Genomic DNA, 23,338 nt, shown 5'->3' on the forward strand with positions numbered 1-23,338 from the left:
AACTGAGGTGAAACAAGGTATCACTCTACTTGGCTTTCATACTGTTAAGCAGTGTCCTTTGGTATATTTGATGCCACTTTTTCACCTCTTTGTGTGCTTTTGGTTGACAATTTCACCATTTAAAATGCCCCACAAACATAGTGTTGAAATGCTATCTGGTGTTCTAAGCACAAGGAAGTTTATGGAGAAAATATGTATTAGAAGAGCTCTGTTCAGGCAGAAAGTTATAGTGCTGTTGGCCACAAGTCCCATGTAAATGAACCAGCCAAATACATTAAATGATTTATCTTTAAACAGAAACACACCCAAAACTGGGTTATATATTGATCAGTTGACAAAAATTTTGCAGCTTGCAGAAATCTAACCCCTTGTTTGTGGTTCATAGAACACAACTACTGTGAATAACAAGTATCTTACTATCTGTTGATCCGCAGCTCACACCCCAACAGTAACCTCCATAGCAGCACAGATTTTATTTTATTCATCTTTATGTTTGCTGGCCCAGTAATAGGCACAGAGTAGGAGCTCAAAAATATTTATAAAATAGAATGGGCTAGAAGGAATGAGATATGTTAAAATGGGATGGAACTGAGCACAGTGGTACTTATACAGCTTATTAGAGACGGGGTTCTCATAGGAGCCATAGCTAGTGGTGTAAGGATATAGAAGAGATAATGGGAGTTCCCGTCGTGGCGCAGTGGTTAATGAATCTGACTAGGAACCATGAGGTTGCAGGTTCGATCCCTGGCCTTGCTCAGCAGGTTAACGATATGGCGTTGCCGTGAGCTGTGGTGTAGGTCGCAGACGCGGCTCGGATCCTGCGTTGCTGTGGCTCTGGCGTAGGCTGGCGTCAACAGCTGCGATTAGACCCCTAGCCTGGGAGCCTCCATATGCCGCGGGAGCAGCCCGACAAATGGCAAAAGCCCAAAAAAAAAAAAAAGAAGAAGACGAAGAGATAATGATTGCTAATATTTTGCAGTATTTTTTATGAACCTACACTTTGATAAGCATTCAACCTACTTACATCATGTAACAACTCTCTATTGTAGGTAACATTATTATCCCCAGGAGTTCCCTGGTGACTCAGCGGGTTAAAGATCTGGCATTGTCACTATTGTGGCTGTGGTCACTCCTGTGGCAGATGTTTGATCTCTGGCCCGAAAAATTCTACATGCACACAAGCACAGTCAAAGAATAAATAAATAAATAAACAAACAAACAAATAAAATAAAAAATAAAAAAGCTTTCCTATAAAAAAAATTATTACCCCCATTTTGTAAGAAGGTGAAATGATTTGCCCAAGGTCACACAGCTATCACATTGCTGACTTGGGATCCAGCTCAGTTTCATCCACCCCCAGAGTCTGTGCTGATAACACTACCTGGTTAGGGTGGAAGGTAGGCTTCGTGGGGGGCCATGAGTTCCAAAAGCCATGAGTTCCATTAGAAAGTGACCTCTAAGAGAGGAAGAGGGCCTCTAGCCGAAGTTAGCCTGAGTCACTGGCTCTCCCCAGCCTTAATGGGAAGACAGTGATGCAATTAATGGTGATTTTTTTTTTCCCAGCTGGCAACAACACTGCTTTTTGTTTGATTCCAGAAGCAGCTGGCAGAATTTATATATTAGTCACATTGGAATCACACTCTGCTGACGGTTTATGTACTCTACAGTCACTCAGTGGTCAGAGCTGTGTCTAGGACTGTCGTGAGATTACTACAGGCCTCCGAATATGGCCAAGCTTCTATAGCTGTCTTCTATTTCTGGCTCCAGTTCCACACCTCTTGGCAGATGGTTTGTGTGAAAAGCACTGCTGACTCTGGGTATGAGATATACAGCAGGAAGGGGGCTGGGAGAACCAGGCAGCATAAAGCCAGCCCATGCTGCCAAAGGCCTTAGAAGCGCTTATAAGAGAAAGAAAGGAATTTATAAATGAGCAATTTGGGGGATCTTCAGAAGGTCTCTCCTTTGAGCCCTTCTGCTGGTGGAGAACAGCTGATCAACAGCCAATTGGTAAAGTCAACCCTAACTCTTCCATAGCCTCTCTAGGGCCAAAGACCCCAAATATCCTCACTCATGCATGGGTGGCAATGAGTGGGTAGAGAAAATTAGTAACAATATTAACATTTACCTGGGGTTTTCTAAATTCAAGTGTTGTTCTAAATGGTTTACATTAACTAATTCATTTACTACCCATCCCCCAAAAAAGCCCCAAGAAGTAGGCGCCATTATGATGCCTATTTAACAGATGAAGTCAAGTAAGTTGCACCACAGCACAAGTGGATGTAGTAGATCAAATTGTTGGCCCCAACTCTTCAAGCTTCCTTGCATCAACACCCTCACTTTGGGCTCATCATTGGCAGAGCATAGTTAGTTGCCAGACCTTGACATTGGGAGTAGCAGTGTACTAGTTCAGACTTAGGCCTTAAAAAGACTCACTTGTTTATTTGTTTCTACTTAGTTCTCCTGTGTTTCTAACATCACCATTAGTATAACACCCTCTGGGTAATCTGCTGATCCAAGAAGAATGAGATACATGTGAGCAGAGTCACCCAAACAACCCACACACTGGCAGTAAGAAGCCCTGCTGTGCCAGGTGCTGCAAACTGCAGCAGAACCTCAGGGCTGTGTTCAGCACAGATCAGCCAAGACACAAATCACACAAAGACATGTGAGGAATAATAAATGTTGGTTTAGCCATTGGGTGTTGGGAGTGGTTTGTTACATAGCAACAACTAACCAACAAAATGGTAAGACTGGAATGCAAGTCCAGGAAACCTGACCAAATTAAGCTCTAATTTATATTCACTTCTGCACTTTCTATTAGAGTGAAGAAACAGCCTCCAATGATCTGAGCGAGTCTGAGCAAAGTGCTGAACTCCCTAGGCCTAGGTGTCAGTATCTGTTAAATATGCAAGTTGAATCAAATCAGCATTTGAAGTAGTGAACATTAACTCCACATGATACTCAATTAAAAAAAAGGATTTGATGATTCTCCTAGATTAATATTCTGTGAAGACAATTCCAAAACACTGGACTAGATAATTTTTTAGCCTTTGACCATTCTAATATTCCTTACTCCAGGTAACAGTGTGTGACTCCTCTGTCTACCTCTATTATCATGTATTGTGAAACAAAAATAATTCTCTAATTCAGGCAATTTGGGGACAACGTCCATGAGAAGGGGACAGTGTCTGTGATGGAAGTGGTCCTTCCCTACTTCCTTCAAATATCATCCTAGCACCTGGAGCCAAGAACGGCAGAGAGGACCTTACCCCTTCTACCAGATCACCCTATAATCAAGCCTACAGAAAAGCACATGGAGACAGGAACCTTCCATGACATGGGACATCACTTAGAAAGGAATCTATGCTTACTTAATCTACTTCCTCACCTCCCCCTTACTCTTCAAACCAAGCCTTGCCCATCCACTAAAAGTGCTTTGCAATAATGTCTAATTGCCAGCCTCTCTGCTGCCTGACTCTATAAATTTTGATGACGTTGAAACTCTCTCCTTCTTTGGATTGTCTCTGAATGCCTTCAGTTTCCTCTTCCTCTACCCATATCACCCCTTGACACAGGTGCTCCCAGATCTACCCTCTATCCTCTTCTTGGGCAATCACCTTTCGTCACACAGCTTCATCCCTTATCCCATCAGCTCTCACAGTTCTCTATCCCTGCCCACTCAGCCAACCTCAAACCAAGACATCTTCTTCCCAGCCCATCCTCCCAGTTTTATTCCCTGTACCCTAGAGTGTAGTCACACAAACTACTGCACAAACATTTCTTAAACTCCTCATGTCTTATTTTTCATGCTTTTCCCTCTGCCTAGAATGTCTCTCCTCCTCACTTTGGTTCCCAATTTTCCACAAAGTATAATCCTACTACTCCTTTTCAAATATACCCCTCTTGGTGAGACCCCTATTTTCTTCCAGGATGTCTCCCTCCAGCCTTGATGCTCCCAATGTCCACTGTCTGCCTCTAACAGAGCAGAGCTGCTCATCTACCAGACTAAAAGCCACATGAGGTCAGATTCCTCCCTTAACCATGCTTGTACCTCCAATGCCTAGCAGATTCCCAGAACATACAAAGGGGTCCATAAATGTTATCTTGAATGACAGCATAGAACTAACCTATCTGTCCCTCCACTGGTAGGCATTGCCCACTAGTTTGCTGGATGACAGCTGTGCCTTTTTTGAGGAATGTTCAATATGCCCAAGAGGTAAATGTATTAATTACATGCCCAAATTACTTGTCTAATTTTCATTTGAATGCACAAAACACAGGGTTCTAAAAAGGATTAGCTCCTTCAGTCTATTAGAACAGTGTCTCTCAAACTGAATTTATACATCATTTTCATGATTCTTGCTGAGTGTACATGAGACCTGTACAATTATGCTATTAACCATTCTCTTTGAATTAACACTCATTTATATAATGCCAGAATATTCATGAAATTACATGATTGATATACACATATATGATATACACATATATCTCTATACACAATATAGAGATAATATAACAATTAAAAACATTCTTCCAAGCCCCACATAGAACCATCTTTCAGGCTAGCAGGATTATATGTCACACACTTAGGGAAGCACTGGGTCAGAACATTTAATCCAATACAAAACCATTTATTTAAATTTATTAAAGTGTTTCTCTGCCTGCAAGCATAGTATGTCTGGCGCTGAGAATATGAATTGCCAAATACAGCCCATAGCCTAGTGGACAAACCATCAAGTAAACTATAAACTATAATTTAATATTCTAAGTGTGACGGCAAACACAAGCACAAGGGTGCCTGTATCCAACACCTCTTGGGCACCAATACAAATCTTCCCCATTCCAGTGCTTTTTTTTGGGGGGGGGCTCTTTTTGCCATTTCTTGGGCTGCTCCCGCGGCATATGGAGTTTCCCAGGCTAGGGGTCTAATCGGAGCTATAGCTGCCAGCCCACGCCAGAGCCACAGCAACGCAGGATCCAAGCCACGTCCGCGACCCACACCACAGCTCATGGCAATGCCGGATCATTAACCCGCTGAGCAAGGGCAGGGATCGAACCCGCAACCTCATAGTTCCTAGTCGGATTCATTAACCACTGCACCATGACGAGAACTCCTCCAGTGCTTTTCTACCTGCATCCTCAGCCACTTCTGAGCAGGCCTCCAGCAGCCCTGAACGGGCGTAGCCTCACAGTAGCTCACCCAGAGCCCAAGGGAGGAGATCTTACTTTCTCCCTGGGACTTTCTCTGGCACAACAGCATAGGACACCAGCAGTAACTTATTAGCTTCTTACATCTCTATGACCCTTGAATGAAGGGGAGGAGAGCAATGGATGAAAGCTTCTCCTTTTCCTTCCTAGGTGAATAGTTCTGAGTCTCATTTTATAAGGCTCCTCAGATGGTCTGAAGCATCAGGTGTTTGTAGCAGCAGCCAACGCAATAATACATGCTGTGGGCTTCTGTACCCCTAGTCCCTCACTCTTGCTGCCTGGGATCATTTCCCAAACAGTCTAATTGCACACATGCCTTTGCCTCAGGCCACATTTTTTTGGTGGAATTCAGGTGAAAGCAGGGCCCTAATCCACACAAGAAGGTCTGCGAAGAATTCTTGGAAGAAATGACACTTCAGCTAAACCTCAAAGCGCAAAGTCAAATAGGTGAAGAAGAGAAAGTGAAGAGGGCATTCTGGGCAGCAGAAGAGACAGCATACACAAATGCTTGGAGGCTTGAGGGTGTAGGTTTGGGGACCAAAAAGAGCCTAGTATGACTGGAATATACCCGTGATGTACTGTGAGGGACTGGGAAGAGCCTGGTGAGGTAGGCAAAGCCCAGCCCTGAAAACCTGCTGGCCACAACTAACTACGACCACCAACCTGCACTTTGATTCCAGTGGTAACAATGAATAGTGAAATAGGTGGGTATTTAAGTGACACCAGAAAATTAAAAAGTGCTTTCCAGATTCAAGAAGCGCTAGACACAAAGAGGAAGTGAGACTAAGAGCAGGAGGACTTACAGGAAAGATGGTGGTAAAAGGGGGCAGAGCTATTGTCACACACACCTGCATACACATATACTCCAGGATGGGTCCAAAAATCCAGTAATGAGCTTGGTCTGAAGTGAAGCATGCTGCACTTTGAGTTGACAATTCCACAGTAAATGTTCAAGAACTATGAATTAATAGATTTGGGAAAGATAAGGTAGAAACAATCTAGGGCAAAGCAACTCAGAGTCTGAATGGTCAAGACCTATGAAAAGAAATTGGGAGATGGTAGGAGAAAAATCAGGAGCATCATCCTGCCAGCTGGTAGGGCCATGGGAAGGAATTCCTCCAACAGACACTCCAGATTTTTAGCAAAATTCCAAGAATGCACAGCTCTCAGTTTTTTCTCTCCTTGTCCTTAAGACAAGGTCAGGCTTAGGGCACCAATGTTGAGTTATACCAATAGAAGTTGGGGAGCTCCATCTGCATGGAATATGAGTTGCCATCCCTCATGGTTGGAGATGTGCTTTGAAAAGACTGGCATAAAGAGACATAAGTGCCCCAAAATTTATATATAAGGAAACAGTTTGGAACATCTGATTTTTATTGAGTGCTCATCATGTACTCACACCACACTAAGTACTTTTAAGTAGTATCTTTTAAAAATCTTTCCCCCAAACTACGTGAAAAAGTATTGTTATCTGTTTCATTTTCTGGGAACCAACCTGAGGTGACCATGAAACATCTGTTGGAAGACAGCACACTGAAGCATTTTTTAAAGAGCCCAGGATTTGGGTTCAATTAATTCTCAGTTTAACTCTTGCCTCCATCATTCCTACTGAGATTGTGTGGTCACTCAGGACTATTCATTTTCAAGAGACAGAAAACAACTCAAAATAGAACAAACGAAGTGGATCCCATAACAGGGAGGGGTCTCTCATATAAAACCATTGGACCCAGGGCTCAAACAACTTCACAGTACCTGTCTGGGTTCTGTTCCATCTGTCACGGTCCTCATTCTCTCCTACCAAAGATCAACTTCCTTCAAGTGCCCAAGGAAGCTGGTAGCTCCAGGTATACAGCAACCTCACTAAAGAAAGAGGACATCTTGCTCATCAATTCCCAGAGAGGAGTCTACCTGGCCCTGCTCCTTCACCTGAACCAAGTGTTGTCATCAGATGAACATGTGCTCTGACCAGTGACAGACAGTCCCACAGTGGACAGAACATAGAGGCTTTTGAAAAATAGGCATGTCGGGTAGTCCAAAATAATTAATATCCACTATATTTTAACCTTAGGTTACTCAACTTCTGTGAGCCTCAATTTCACCATCTATTAAAAAGAACAAACAATAATGGTACAAGATCATTGTGAGGTAGTACAAATCATGTTAAACACTTGGCACATAGAGACATGTTCAGCCTATGGCAGTCATTTTTGTTATTACTGGTACTATTATTGTTTTGCAGTTGTTTTTGACACAGGGATCAGAATTCAAAGCCCATCCCAGATTCCCAGATGTCTGAAGTACTCCTGTCCCCAGGGTGGAGTCCTCTTTGGCTCTGGAGCCAGACGCCTTGCACAACCCAGGCGCTATGTGCCAAGGTTAAGCTGGTTCACCATCTGATCACTGGAGCAGTGAGTACCCCCCTGGCCCGGCAATGTCAATACTGCCTTCCTGACTCCGCCCACTGTATCTGAAGGCAAGTGGCCCGGCATTGTCTTCCAGCGCTCCCCCCAGGAAGCATGATATCACCCTCTAACAAAAGCGGGAAAGCTGACAGATCTGCTGAGATGGGTGTGACTGCCATATACACCTCACTGGTCAAGCCCCAGGCAGGGGGCTGTGACCAGCAGAGAGCCAACAGTGCCTCCAACAGTGCCCCTCAGCTTGCTGCCTGATGGGCTCCTTTGGCTCATCTTCAGGTTTGTTCTCTTTGCTCCATGTGTTCCATGGTAGACATAGCACAGCAAGGCGAGAATGTCCCCGCTCTCACAACCAGCTGTGTTAAAAAGAGTCAGGACTCTGCTCATCTGGCAGATCCCTGTCTCCACACCTGCCCCTGCAGGCTTTGGGAAGGGATAGCAGGAGGAGGATGGTCAGGACAAAGGAGGCCTTGGGGGAGGGATGTAGAGGCAAGCAGGCAAGGCTCGGTCTGAAAAAACCTCTGCATGTGTAATGCAAGTAAGGAATACGCTGGCTAGACCGGTGGGAATTGGGTTATCAGTTTAAAATTCAGAAATAAGGGAGGCAACTTTAGACATTCCCTTTCCTGAAGGCTGGGAGTGATGCCAGCTGATCCTCTGACATCCCTTCCAGCTCTGGCTTCATAAAGCTATCAGTGCAGCTGGCTCTCTGTAAAACAACACACCTGTAGTCTGGGCCCCCACACTAAGCCCAGAGGCTGTCACTCTGCTGTCCCCATCTTACCTTCTTTAAACTCTCTCCCTCCTTAGCTACCACAACACTGATACTCTGATATCCTAGGAGAGGAATCTGATTGGATTTGCTTCTCATACCAACTCCCTGACTGCTTCTTCATAGAACTTTTGGCTATGTGATTTTCCTCATCCTCTCACTTAAATCTTGGTAGACATCCATGCCCATGGCTTAGTTTACCATCAACAGAGATTTCTATGTCTCAATCCCTTGTTCAATTCTTTTCCTCTGAGTCCCAGAGAGCAAAATTTTGCTAACTATCCCCCTTTAACGTGAAACTCAAAATCAATATTTACAAAATAATGATTTGCTTCATCCTAGCCCATCACCAACCTGTTCCTTGTGCCATGATTCACCACTACCCAAGCCAGAAGCCTGGAGCAATGCTTATCCTCTCCCCTTTCTCACAACCTCCAATATACAACCAATCACCAAAGCCCTACAGTTTCACCTCCTAAACACTTCCAATTCCTCTCTTCAACCAGGCCTTCCTGGAGTGTTGGGAAGTCAAATTGGTCCAGGCCTACAGTCTCTGGCACATCAATCCATGCTCTACACCATTATCAGAGTGGATTTTCCAAGTCATAAATCAGAAATGATAGAATAAACACCATACTAAGTTCCTACATCGTACACAAAGAGGTACAAATAACTTAAGATAGCCTATGGGGCCCTTCCTGATCTGAACCCAACCTAAATTCAATACCTCCCCCCACATTCCAGACTTATTCAACCTCCCAGAGCTTGCCCCGCTGTTTCATACCCCCTGCTCCCTCTGATGGGAAGTTCTTTCTTCCCTTTTCCTTTTCATCTTCTTAGTGTTAAAATCATTTGGCCATGAGTAACTCATCAACTGCACAAGTCGTTATTTTTGGCAATAATCATTACTATTTAGTAGTTCTTGCAAAGTGAGGAAAATTTAACCTACAGATTATTTTCAAATACTAAATTTTATTCATACTAAATTTAGCAATTAATGAAATTGACATTATGTTTTTAGACATTTACATTTATTTTGATTTTTAAATTCTATTTTTTACTGTTGGAGTAAATAATATAATACAGATTATATAAAACCTTGCTTTTTCCTTTAGGTGTGAAACACAAAAGATATACTCATGAAAGTGGGTTTAATCAGGTCTTTACCTAATATTAAGTATTACAGTGGTCCTCAGAATAACACTTCTCTTTTGATTACATCAGCTTCGTTTACTAAGAGTTCTTACTGGCTGGCTACTTTCTTTACCTGCAATTATCACACTTGATGCTTATACTATCTCTGGGCAAAAAGCATTCTCATAGGTAAAAGATGAGAAAACCATGCTTTAGAGGAACAAAATAACTTGCCTATGGTCCTATGGTCACCTAACTTGAGCTTCACAATCTATACTCCTAACTCCTCCCACCTTCTTGATGAGCTCCACCTCATAGAGCAGTGGCTTCAAAAGAGAGTCATCATAGCACAAGGGTGTGTGCTTTTTCTTCTCCTAAGGCATGTTGATTATGTTATAATTCAGTGTAAAGTGACTACTTCTGGGTCCACATTCAGAAAACACATCCAGTTTGATTTCAGTGAGCAAAGATCTTGGGGGCTTTTCTGAACCCTTCCCCTTACCTGCTAAGTAATCAGTAAGGATCCACAAATGGTAGAAAAGGATCCTCTTTTCACATTCCTAAAGACTATGGATCACCCAACCTATGCCTGAACCCTCCCCAGTGTGGGAGCTCACTTCTTATAGGGACAGTGATCCAGTTTTCAGAAGGTTTCATCACTAAAGCCAAAATTTTCTTTTGTGCAACTCCCTCCACCCCTGGATGCTAGATCTGGCAAAATACTATGTCAACCTCTGGTGTCTTCTATACGAAAACCCATAAAAACATTGCTCCTTCACCTCTCCTTCCCTAAGACAAGGTTTCTAAAGCACTTACCTTCCTGCTTGCCCACTATATTTGCTGTCAAATTTCTTAATGTCTTCAGCGTTCAATGTTTGTGCTCTGAGCAGTAGATTAAAGTGATTACCATCTCTAATTTGGACTTTTAAGTTTTTACTAATGCAAACTGTTACAGCTTATGTATTACCTTTTTAACAAGTAAAGCACATGTTGGCTCTTGTGAATTTTGTGAATCACCAAAACTTGGACATCATTCACTAGAACTGTCAACAAACAAGGTCTCTCTCACATTAAACATACATAGTCTATTTACTGAACCCCAAAGCATAACTTGACATTTATCTGTTTTGAAATGGTATCTTTTGGATTTGGTCCACCCTTTCAGCCTAGAAAAATCTATTTTAATCTTGATTTTAAACTCTAATCAGTAAATCATCTACAAGGGATAAGCTGGTGACACAATCACACACATATTTTTTTTAGGAATAGAGCCTCAGGAGATGGACCAATAGTGTCAGAAAAATTGGGAGTCTACTCCTCTGAATGTCTCAGAGGATAGAGTATAGCCTTCTGTGATGAACTTGGAACAATCCTTCTCTCCTGGAGGGATGTCTTAGAAGCATTAGACTCTTGCAGGAAGTTCTCCCAGGGTAGGGCCGAAAGGGAAATGCTGAGACCTCCCAACAAAGACAATGCTTAGGAGGGAGCAACTGTGAAGAAACCAAAACTCCTTCCCTCTGAGAATAATTTTCAGGTATGTCTCTGATCCCAGCTTCTAGACCTCCACCCTTGATTACTCAGATTTGACATTAGCCCTCCAAGATCAAGCCTAATTAGGAGGTCCATCTGGGACCACTCCCCTGACCTTATAACTGAATTTCCTCTGCCACACTAGGCAAGATATCTTTGAATACAGGTTGTTACTTAAAATGTCAAATGAGACAGGAAGGAGGCATGAAGGCATGCTGCTAGAGACTTCCCACTGGATCAGTGATGCGCACAAAGGATGTACTCTATCAGAGTATCAAAGCAAAAAGAGTGGTTTGTTTTGTTTTACTGTATGTACAACAGTTTAGAGAGAGAGGCCTGGTTTGAAGAGAATGGGAGAGTAGGGAAAATCTCGTATGGTTATCAGAACTTGTTTGTGAGCTGGTATTACCCATGATTCTCAATTGGGAGAGAAATGTACCAGAATCTAGGTGGATGTGAGGGAAGCCTTCTAAAAACTATATCCTTTCTCTAACCCTGTTATGGGTTAGCATCTGCCATCCAGAGTTACCTTCAATGAGGAAAATGTGACATCTTCGCAGTTCTATTTGTTCATAAAAAAGTAATGAGGAACAACCCACTGGACTAGAGAGAAAGACTTAAGTCATGGGCCCCTTGCCCCTTTACTGAGTCTATAAACAGAGTTTGATTTGAAGAATGGGATCCTATGCCATAGACATAAACATGCTGGATTCTTGTTGTTGCAGTTATCAACCTTTGGTGTTCATGTTCACACAGGCTTAGATGGCAAATGTAAGTTAGGACTTAGTATAACAGACCTACTCCAGAAACCAGCTTTACTGGGTTACCCTTTCTTTTGAACAAGAGCATGAAAATTCTCTCCGTGGGCCTCTCCCTGCTGAAATTAGCACTCTGCTTTCAGGGAACTAAGGTTTAGATACAGAGTAACTATTTTGTTACAGATTTTTTTTTTTTTAATTTTAGGACAGCTTTTCTAAACCTGTATTGCAAAGTGCTACAATATAGTCACTATGCGGAAAAAAGATGAATTAAAATTCTGTGTATGTTTATTATGTAACCTAAAAAGTATGCAACTGTAGGTCCCTGGGTTTGCATTACTATAATCCTTGGTATAGAATCAGTTCCAGATTTCACATCACTGATAAATGTCACACAGAAAAAAAGCTAATTGAAAATTGAATTATGATAATTATTTGGTCTAAAGGTGCATATTGTTGGAGAAATCAACACAATTTCTACATTAATATAATCAATTTCTATGTAAGTACTGAAAGTATCTCATATGATCTTTCATTTTCAGCAGCTTATATTACATATTCTTAGTCTTAAAAAATATTGTTAAATCCTCAATATAATTGATTGTTGAAAACAAACTGAAGAGCTATAAACAAATTGCAAGTCTGTTATCTTATTGGATTAATTTTTCAGTGTTTAATAATAACTACAAAATATAAAAATATCAAATAATAAAAAGTAGATACTTATGCATACTTGAATCAAATTCCATTAATATAGCCCATACCACCAAGTTCAGTAGATTTTCTCAAATTCATTTCTTATATCAATTCTACTCATTACAATAATTAGAATGCTTTCAAACTGAAGTGGGGGAGATTGATGGCCATTATAATTGTGATTTGTATTTCATGTTTCAGTATCACCATAGGCATCCCGTAGGGTGAGGGAACTACGAGACACGCCGCCATCTAGAGAATCTGAGCAACAGAAACCCCAAATAAAAAACATTCAGGCCAACCATTCCTTAAACCCACAAGTTTTGATATTCTCCTTTGCCCAGTGATCTGGGTAACTGCCTAAACTTTTCTTCATTGAGCCAATAAAGACTGTATGAAGTAATATAGGCCAAATATATTTTTTTAAATAAGACAAAAATTATATAGTGCTATTCTACCTGACCCCAACTATAAGAAAAAAAAAGTCTAGCATTTGCCTGCTTTAATTAAAATAGAATGCAAATACAAAATCCTTATAGAAAAGCATTTCATTCTTAAAAATGACAATCTGTAAAATGCCTTAAGTGGGCTCCCATAATTCCCAGCATAAATTTTTTTTTTAATGACCGAAGATTTTCTTTGAAGCAGGTAAAGCCAGGTTTCTCATTTTTTATAGAATAAGAAACAATCCAGAATGAGGAACAGTAAAATAATGTACCAGAGCAAGCACAGCTCTTCAAATAAGGTGACCCACTCAGTGCTCACAGAGTCATGGTAACACAGGGGGCAATAACCCAGAAGAGGAACCCTAGAAAAATCAGTTCACACCACAAGGACTTTTCAGGTCAGTCTTTACGTATGTTAAATGGAGAATCGAAGAGAAACAGCGCTTGTGTCACAGCTGCCTCTTGTTAACCAGCACTAAGCCTTGGTGAGAGAGCCCAGAATTATTAACTCTCTAAAAAAAAAAAAGGAAAGAAGGAAAGGAAATAATAAAACCAAACCTTACCAGAAAGGAGCAAGCTGACTCCATAGAGAACTAAGCCGACTATAGAGTCCATGTTTCCCCAAATCTCTCCATCCAGTTTCCACAGATGTGCATGAGGTCCCAAGGATCTTTCAAACACGCAGAGTTTTCTGACTTTCCATCCGCATGTTCTCCTAGATCTTGTTTACAAGTCAGAGGCAAGAAGGAACAGCACAGAAGCGGCTGTCACAGTCTCATTTCTGTATGAGCACAGGGAGTTTTAAGTTCCTTTTTCCTGTTTCCTTTGTAGATTAGGATGGGAAAGGCTGTATCTTAAAGGCATTTGGTATCAGCAGGACTGGGGGCACTGTAAGCCCTATCCATCTTGCAATTCATCAAAACACTTATCTATTGCCGTTTCTTCTGCTGCTGCTTTTGCTGCTGTTGCAGGGGTAGAGGAATTTTGTTGGAAGTGTGGGTCCTGGTCAGCACTTTCAGAAACAATAGGGGTATCCTCTCTTAGGCGGGAAACTGAGAATAACAAGCCCTCCACCTATGTATGGTATGCACTGATGACCGGCCCTTCTCGGCCCTCTAACAGCTCTCCCGGGTTTACTTAGGAGCCCTGACAGAAGGGGCTTTTGGGTGTGGGGAGCAGTTTTGGCTTTTGTTTTCTTGCTTTAACCACATGGTTTGAATTGGGAAGAGAAGTTTTCATGATGAGAGAACATAACCCAAAAAGCAATTAATTTGGGTAATTACCAGTGAGGTCAATGCTCAACGCGGCCACAAAGACCAGATTCCAAAGCTGTTGGCCTGTTTTCTTTCACACAGATGGCTTATTCGTTGGCCACGAGCCCAAACATATCCATGCTACTGGCTATAGAGTTAATTTTGTGTTAACAATTCATCTGAAGATGATCTAATTTCTTAAAGAACTTGGCAAAGACGGGTTTTAGTAATACTAAGAGGGATTCCATGGTTACTGGCCAACTCAATTTTAGAAGAAAATTACACCTCCAATTTTAAAATAACCTGTGTGAAAACCAAGTACTATAAGTGATTAGATTGGGATAAAAATATTATCCATAAGAGCAGAGAGAGTACATAGGCCAAAATCATACCTACAATGAGACTGGAGATCCTAAATTTATCCAGATTTTAATTTCACCAAAATACAGATAATGACTTTAGCATAGAGACCGATACTCCAGTTATCATCCACCTTCGTGCCTGAGGTAAGACTTGTCTGCTCCTCTTCCTACTCACCACAGGAAAAGGCAGCTGCTGCTAGTGTTGCCTAATTTCTATCTCAGGTTTTATCACATCAGCAATGATGTCGCGAACCAATTGATGTTTCCAGGCAGCTGGGGTAGAAGAGACCAGGCTGTTTTTTCAAGCAAAACTAGGTTCAAATCCTGACTAACTCAGCCATGTATGTGGCCTAGAATGACTTACTGAAACTTTGAGTCTCAGCCTTAGCAGCTGTAAAATGGCAATAATATCTCCATCAAGAGGATTTCTGAGAGGATTAATGACATTTTAAAAATTACATTGAAAATATCTGGCACTATGTTTAATTCATAGAAGGATTTCGTTAATTGTTAACATATTCATTTCCTTTTTTATTTCCATTCTATCTCCGATTTCCATCCTAAGTGCTTCTGCCAGAAAGCCATGCTCCATTCCTATGAAATGGCTTCCAGTCTGGCATCATAAAGAACCAGTCTAGGAGTCAGGGATTCTGGCGTCTAGTCCCAGCTCCCCTGTGATTTTCCTGTGAATCCTTGGACTATTCACTTCCCATCTCTAGGCCTCATTTTCCTCAACTGTAGAGTGAAGGATTTTCACTGGATGTGACTAATTTCCCTTCTAATTGTAACACCACATAGACGAAATGACTGAATTGTCCCACTCTCAGCATCCCCTAGTTATTCCTAGGTTCTTTCATCTGGGCAGTTCAAAGAAGATGCTGGCTTTTTATGTCTGTCACTATGAAAGCCTGAGAGGGTCAAAAAAGTGCTCTATTTAAGCACATAGTATCTGAGATTTTGTGAGGTCCACTGGCCCTAGGCCAAGTGGAGCAGCAATGGAAGGCTTTGTGCTAGATGGACATACAAGGAAGCCATCACAGCTGTGGGCTGACAGTGTTACTACTTTGCTTCCTTTGCTGGGCCACCTGCCTCTATTATCCAGAAAAGCAGTCTTGCTTCATCCTTCCCCATTATCCAGAGTGATGCCCCTGCACAGAACTGTGAGGCATGTTCTTCCTCCCTCTATTATCTGGAATAGTGCCTCAGTTTCATTCTTCTCTCTGTAATCCAGAAATGTTGCTCAGTTTATTTCTTCATTATCCAAGAATTATGTAGTTTAACTTCATCCTCCGGGATCCAGAAAGATTATTCCATGTAATCTTTTCCACTGTTATCCAGAATGTTGACTCCATTTAATAAATATTGCTGGATTTCCTGAATCTATGCTGATACAGCTAGTCAAAAGACTAAGTAAATTTTTTTGAGATGTCTCAATCTTTAGCATGTAAATTCTAAGTGAAAGTCAAGCCAACTTGTGGACAAAAGCACCCAGACATGCTCTGCACCAGCTTTCTGCCCGATGGATCTTAGATCATGGAGAACTTGTTGAGGAAAAATAATATGAGCTTCCTTATGAAGTGTGGGGCCAATAGGTCAGGAGAGCTGACTGGCAACAGGTTGGGAAGTTGCAAAACTGGATGGCATGCCAGGATTTCTAAGGGAAGGGAGAGGCCATTTCCATGTCTGGACAGGACTTTCCCCAATACACAACGTATTAAGGAAATACCACATACTTGGACATGACCACAACCCTTCTCTAGAAAGCTGACTGTGGCCGTCATCAGGGCACCTCCATTCCCTGAAGAGACTTGATGATGACCAGCTGGATCAGCTCTCTATCCTCAGCAGCTCCATCCACATGGACACATTGACATGCTCTTCTCATCCTTGCCTGATTGATTAACACCTACCAGTCTTCTGGGTCTCAGTTTCAGAAAGGTCTTCCCTGACCTATTCAATCCAAAACATGTCTTCCATGGTATTCCCTCCTAACCCCCATCATTTTGCCTCATAATACCAATCACAATTGGCAATCAAATATTTGTATCTTCATCTTTTTAAAGTCTCTTTTCCCCCAGCTGACTGATATCTTCACGAGGCAGGAAACATATCTAATTTACTCACCGCTGAATTCCCAGACCTGAGCACAGTGGCTGGTATATAGTAGGTCTTAAATGAACTAATAAATTAATGAAAAGATCCCCATCCTTTCTTACATACTCATACCTTGAAAAGGCTTTGAGTCAGGTAAACCTAGATTACATTGTATAGCTATAATTTACTCTCTGTATGACTTGGGCAATATAATTCACATCTCAGAACCTCAGATTTCTCATCTTTGAAATGGAAGAAAATAATGCCTGATTCAAGTGATAACATATCCATAGCATCTGGCACAAATACCTACTTAATAAAAGCTTTCTATAGGTTTCTTCCTCATCCACAAACACTACACCACCCCTGGATTGCTATATAGAGCTATTTGCAAGGAGGAAATGAGGTTCCACACAGGCTAAGTAACTTGCTCAGCTGTGAGTAGTGGAAGGAATATTCAAATCCTGGCCTCTTGGCCTCCAATTTTTGCAAAGTTTAATATATTTTTCGTTTTTTCACAGTTCATCTTTAGACTACAATGTGCAGAAAAGTAGATAAAGAGAAATGCAGCAAACATCACAAACACTATCACGGTATACCCAGATCTTAGGAAAGTATTTGAAATGAAACTTTGACAGATAATGGAAAAGTTTGAAGACACTGATAAATGTAGACATTTATCATTGTGCTTCCAGAATAGTAATAACTAATATCAGGATCTGTGGGCCCTCCACTGTCATGCTCCTGGGAAGTGAAAGGAGCTAGCCTGTTAGTCAAGCTTACTCAGCTTAATTTGATTTTTCCAGATACATTTATAGCTGAACAAAAAAGAAAACAAATTAATGCCCGAGCAAGTAAAATAAACAAAGAAACAAGGCACTTGGCTGGTATTTCATTTTCTATTCTCTGCCTTTTGCACTTACCATGTGAAAAACAATTATTGAAAACAATAAAGGTCTTTGAGATGTATTAACAAAAATAGCAATGGATAAATTATTTTTTTATTTTATTTATTTATTTTTTTGTCTTTTTGCTATTTTCTTGGGCCGTTCCCGCAGCATGTGGAGGTTCCCAGGCTAGGGGTCCAATCAGAGATGTAGCCACTGGCCTACGCCAGAGCCACAGCAACGTGGGATCCTTAACCCACTGAGCAAGGGCAGGGATTGAACCCGCAACCTCATGGTTCGTAGTCAGATTCGTTAACCACTGCACCACGACGGAACTCCAGCAAAGGATAAATTAAAAATGTGAGAAGTGTGGAAAATAACTTATACAATGTTCCTATAAGCTGATGTCACATGTCTAGATGCCACTATCACAAATGGGTAGCAAAAGTCTTAGATGCATCTCCTCTGGCCTAGAAAATCTACTTTTATGATAAAACCCAAGCCCAAATAAAAAGTGTGCCTCAACATATATGTATGGAGGCAACGTAGTATTGTTGATACTGAAAGAAACCTGGAAACAATCTAAATAGCCAACAAAAATGGATTATTAATATAAATCATGATACACAGTGAAATACCAAATGTCAAAATGTTGTTATGGAAACATCTGACTTGGAAAGATGTAATGATGTTTATGGTATACTGTTGATTGGAGAAAACCTAGTTTGGATGGCAAGAAATTTATACCATGTACACACGTTTTCTCTCTCTCTCTCATTCTCTCTCTCTCTCTGTATAATTTCATATATTTTATAAAATATACAACAAAATTTAAAAGTTAAAATTTCTGAGTTACTGTAAAAATGATCATTTTTATTTTCTTTATAATTTTCTATAATTTCAACATTAAAAATAATATATATGTACAAATGAAGATGATTGGGGAGAAATCCTTGAGACAGTTGACCCAGTAGGATGCACCTTAAAACATCCATTGGTAAATAAGACAAAATCCAAGTGAACCTCTGCTTCCAGGAGATGAGCAAACAGTGGGGTGTCGACTTTCCTCAGGCCAGCCCTAACATTCTGCCTTTGGCAGGGCTGTGAGCACTGAAGCTCCAGAGCTATCACATCTGGATTCTTAACGGCTGTCACGAACTTTTCTGTGAGGCCACTGTATTTAACAGTGGCTAGCAGAAACGGAAGGGTCATCAACAATTAAGTCTTGGTCTTCGGCCAGCACAACACAGTTAAAGTGGCAACACCTACCCTGGTCTGGAGTGGAGCTGATGATTATGGAAAATACCTGACCCTCTCTGAACCCCATTTACTCTAAACCTTCTTTTTTTAGCATATAAATGGCAACCACTTTGCTAGTTGTTGTAGGAAGAGATAGAGATATGGAAGATGTGGTCTCTGCTTTTGAAGCTGACAATTACACAATCCCTGCAGAGTCACATTACATCAAAACAGGAAAAGTTAAATAACAAAATCAGGCATTGTGTGGTTAAATACCAGTGGGTGGGACTGGCAGTAAAAGTTGTAGTAGTCTTTGCTTTGGTATCCTTTAGGCCATGAGGCCAATTCTCATGCCTTATTTTTCTTCTCCTGACATTTCCTTGGCACACATGGCACCTTTCCAGATAGACTGTAAGTCCCTTAGGCACGGAGTCATTTCTTTTAAAGTTGTTTATGTTTGTTTTATGACCCAGAATACAGTGTATTTGGTGTAAGTTTCATGTGCACTTGAAAAGAATATGTATTCTGCTCTCGGTGGCTGGAATGTTCCAAAAAATTAGTCAGGTCCAGTTGGTTCATAGTGTTATTTAGGTCCTCTATATGCTTACTGATTTCTTTTCTACCTGTTCTATCAGTTTTGGAAAGCAGAGTGTTAAAAGTTCCACCTACAATTTTGGATTTGTGTTTATGGATTCAATCTCATCAATTTTTCTTCATTTATTTTGAAGGTCGTTTGTTAGGTTCATTCATATTTAGGATTGTTATATGTCCTTGTAAACTGACTCACTTTAATTAATATCTATCTTTATCTCTAATAATATTTGTTATTCTGAAGTCACTTTGATATTGTGGTAGTTATTCTATTTTTCATAATTATTATTCATACCTCTACTCTTTATTTTTTTTGCTTTGCTTTTTAGGGCTGTACCAGCAGCATATGGAAGTTCCCAGGCTAGGGGTTGAATCAGAGCTACAGCGGCTGGCCTATACCACAGCCACAGCAACGCCAGATCTGAGCAGAGTCTGTGAACTACACCACAGCACATGGCAACATCGGATCCTTAACCCACTGAGCGAGGCCAGGGATCGAACCTGCATCTTCATGAGTACTAGTCAGATTTTGTTTCCGATGTGCCACAATGGGAACTCCTCATATCTCTCCTCTTAAAGGCCCATTTAGAAGAAGGAAATCTTGAGTGAGGTGCTGAAAGCTAAGGAGGTGAATCATGACAATGGCAAGGAGGGAGGCAGGACAGACATTTCTGACAAATGGACTATGAAGGTATGAAACAGTATACGATGTTAGGGGAAGTGTAAGTGATTGAGCCAGGCTGAACTAATAGTGAGAAAAGACTTAGTTTGAGACAAGGTGCATTAAATAAACTGGGTATAGGTTTGGTATACCCTACTAAAGTCTATAAAAATGTGAAATAAAAGGTTTTAATCAGGGAGCGTCACGATTAAATTTTTATGATCACTATGAGAGCAATAGACATGTTATATCTATAGAGATTAAAACCTGGAAAACTGATGATAGGTGAATATTGCAATGTGGGTCTGAACTAAGGCTATAATCACATCAGAGGTGAAGAGAATAAGTGTTAAAGTGATAGAAATATTCATTTTAATGAATGTTTAGGGTTGACACAGAGGGAGGAGGTTCAGCTAGTCCAAGGTTGCTGCTTTGCATAACAGTATGAACATGTGTATAACATATCACTGTGAAATGACCACAGGACATGGAGCTCTTTTGTGGGCAATACAAAAAAAACTCAGTATAAAATTCTATTATAGATTTATGGGCTTGGATGTGGTATGAGATAGTCAAGCCCCAATAGATGCTTAGTTAGCAGTGGCTACATCAGTATAAAACTCAGGAGAGGGATCTGTGCATCGCCGTGGGGACTGAGCTCATCCAGATGGCATGCAGAACAGCTCAGACTGTAAAGAGTAGATTGAAGAAGAAGAGCAAGCAGACGTGTGAAAGGCATGACTCCAAGAGGCAGGAAGATAGATTTTTGCAATGACTCTGAGTATTTGTCATTCTGTATTACAATTTCTTGTTTCCCTTCTAGGCTATGAGTTCTTCAAGGGCAAGGACCAGGTCTTAGTCATCTTTGTATCTCCAATATTGAGCACAGCACTTCACTTACAACACTCAGTGCAGTTTTGGTAAATGAATATGGAAGAGCCTGAATTTTAGATAATGATTGACCATTCAAAACAAAACCAGGGCATGTATCCTTAGAGGGTTGGTGATAAAATAGTTACCAAATTGTCTCTGATGCAGTCCAGATAAACATCCCAACACCAGTTACTAAGGAGTTAGTTTGCAGAAAGGCAAGAAGTGTGGAGCTTCAGAATCGCTGGTCTGGGAATCTCACAGACCCCACTCCCTAGCAATTTCACTTTGGCCTAACTCAGCTCTTTGAAGTTTAGTTTCCTCATCTGCTAAATGGGGAAAAGGGGAGGGGGTCTCTTTGGAAATAACATTAAATTTGTGTAAAGCTCCTAGCATAAAGCCTGAAGATGATGACAGTTATCATCATCGTCAGATACAATCCACAATTTTACCAGCTTTAAAACATAAATTAACCACCTGTAACAAATGCAGGAAAAGCTGAATCAGGCCTCCACTGGAAAATAAACCTACCACGCTTCATTGTAGAAAACTGTCTGCCCATCTTTCTCTCCTACTAGATGGCAGACTCCATGATAGCAGGAATCATGTCATATGTACCTCCAGCTGCTATTTCTACAAAGGTTTATAGAGCTGAAACATGAAATACAGAGCCTTTAAACATTCTGATTTAGAGGACTTATTTTGTCCTTTTAGGGCCGTACCTGTGGCACATGGAGGTTCCCAGGCTAGGGGTCAAATCGGATCTGTAGCTGCCGGCCTACGCCACAGCCACAGCAACATTGGATCCAAGCTACATCTGTGACCTTCTCCATAGCTTGTAGCAACACTGGATCCTCAACCCCCTGAGCAAGGCCAGGGATTGAACTTGCATTCCCGTGGACACTATGTCAGGTTCTTAACCTGCTGAGCCACCAAGGGAAATCCTAAAGAACTTAATTTTAATACCTTGGAAAATCAAATCAAGGCAGTTTAACTAGTTCCTATATAAGCAGGAGTTTGCTCAAATGCTGTTAGTGCTGATGGGTTAAACTTCCCTGAAAAGGCTGTTTCTTTGCACGTAAGTTTATAATGTCCATATATAGGTTTCCACCAATGAAATTGAAGCTACCCTCACCAGGCTAGTCAGGATATAGGCATCTCATTCTAAAATAACTAAACAATAATTATTTGACTTCTAAAACTGCCTGAAAAGCTGCTAGACACTGATGCCCAAATCTCTCCCTATTTCCTTGGTAGTAAAATAGTAGGGTCAAAGATACTGTCTTATACCTGGCATTGACCCCACAGAAGGTCCCTGCCCTTGTGACTCATGGCTACTCATCAGCTCTGTATTGTGAACTCTTGGTGTGGCCTGCAGTGCCTCACAGGAGCTGTCCTGGCAACCTCTCCAGCATTATCTGGCGCCGCCCTCCCCTTGCCCTCTGCACTTAGGCACAGTGGCCTCCTCACTGTTACTGGAACATTCTAAACTCATAGCTCCATAAGTCATTCCTCCCCTAGGGCCTCGAAAATAAATTTTACCTTTGTTCTTAAAGCTCTTGCTGTTAATCCCTTCAGTGAAGTGAGGAAGAGATTGAGAAAGAGAACAAAATTAACCTGGAAAGAACTTAGATTGTGTAACATCTCTTCAGCCACACCCACCCACTGAGATAGCAATCATAGTCCTTCTTGTCAGATACAGAAACAAACAAAAAGCAATTGTAATGAGGAATTTAACAAAACAACTCAAAATAGAAACTATTTTTTTTTAATAAGGAGGTATTTTTTTCTCCTGAATTTGGCAAAATACTCTAAATCAGGGTCATGGGGTCTGTCTGTGTTGCAAATTTCTTGGCACTGGAAAGCCCATATATGAAATGACTTCTGGAATTGGCATTCTACCATCACTTTAAATTAATAATGTTAATTGATAATAATTGTCTATATTTTAACCCATATTAAAGGACAGAAAATTCATAAACAGGAAAAACATATAATTAAAAACTTGTTTAATCATATATGTGCATTTAATTTAAAATGTATAATCAAGATACATATCAATTATACCTACAAACCCATGCACAACTCATGCAATGGCAGATTTAACTAACCTAGACTATCTTAAGTGGAACAAGTGAGGTTCTCCTCCTGTACAGCACAGCACATTGTTCAGAGAACAAGCCTCAGGATCAGAAAAGCAAGTATAAAAGCCTAAGCCCACCATTTCCTAGATTGTTATACTAGATATTTAAACCTCTGCTTCTTTTTCTATAATAGCAGTTAAGATTATATGAGATAATGTATGTATAATGCTTAACAGTCTCTGAGATGTAGTATGTATAAAATAAATATTACTATTAATATCATTAAAGCTTTAAAAGGGAAGTTGATAGCCATCATTTGTATGAAGCTTGAAA

The 23,338-nt window shown here is 40.9% G+C and overlaps 1 protein-coding gene across 4 annotated transcripts in view; it reads right to left on the minus strand.

Annotated features, from left to right (window-relative positions):
* Window positions 1–14,027, minus strand: part of TEK (TEK receptor tyrosine kinase) — a 118,101-nt gene extending 104,074 nt beyond the window's left edge. For 2 of the 4 annotated variants that reach the window (XM_047767538.1, XM_047767536.1), the window contains exon 1: window positions 13,528–13,929. In XM_047767538.1, coding sequence (XP_047623494.1) covers window positions 13,528–13,579 — 52 coding nt within the window. In that variant the 5' untranslated portion in view covers window positions 13,580–13,929. Of the gene's footprint in view, window positions 1–13,527 lie in introns of all 4 variants that reach the window. The other 2 variants (XM_047767537.1, XM_047767535.1) reach the window with 2 other exon arrangements.
* Window positions 14,028–23,338: the final 9,311 nt, after the last annotated feature.

Source organism: Phacochoerus africanus, chromosome 2, assembly GCF_016906955.1.
Source record: "Phacochoerus africanus isolate WHEZ1 chromosome 2, ROS_Pafr_v1, whole genome shotgun sequence".
Taxonomy (NCBI): domain Eukaryota; kingdom Metazoa; phylum Chordata; class Mammalia; order Artiodactyla; family Suidae; genus Phacochoerus; species Phacochoerus africanus.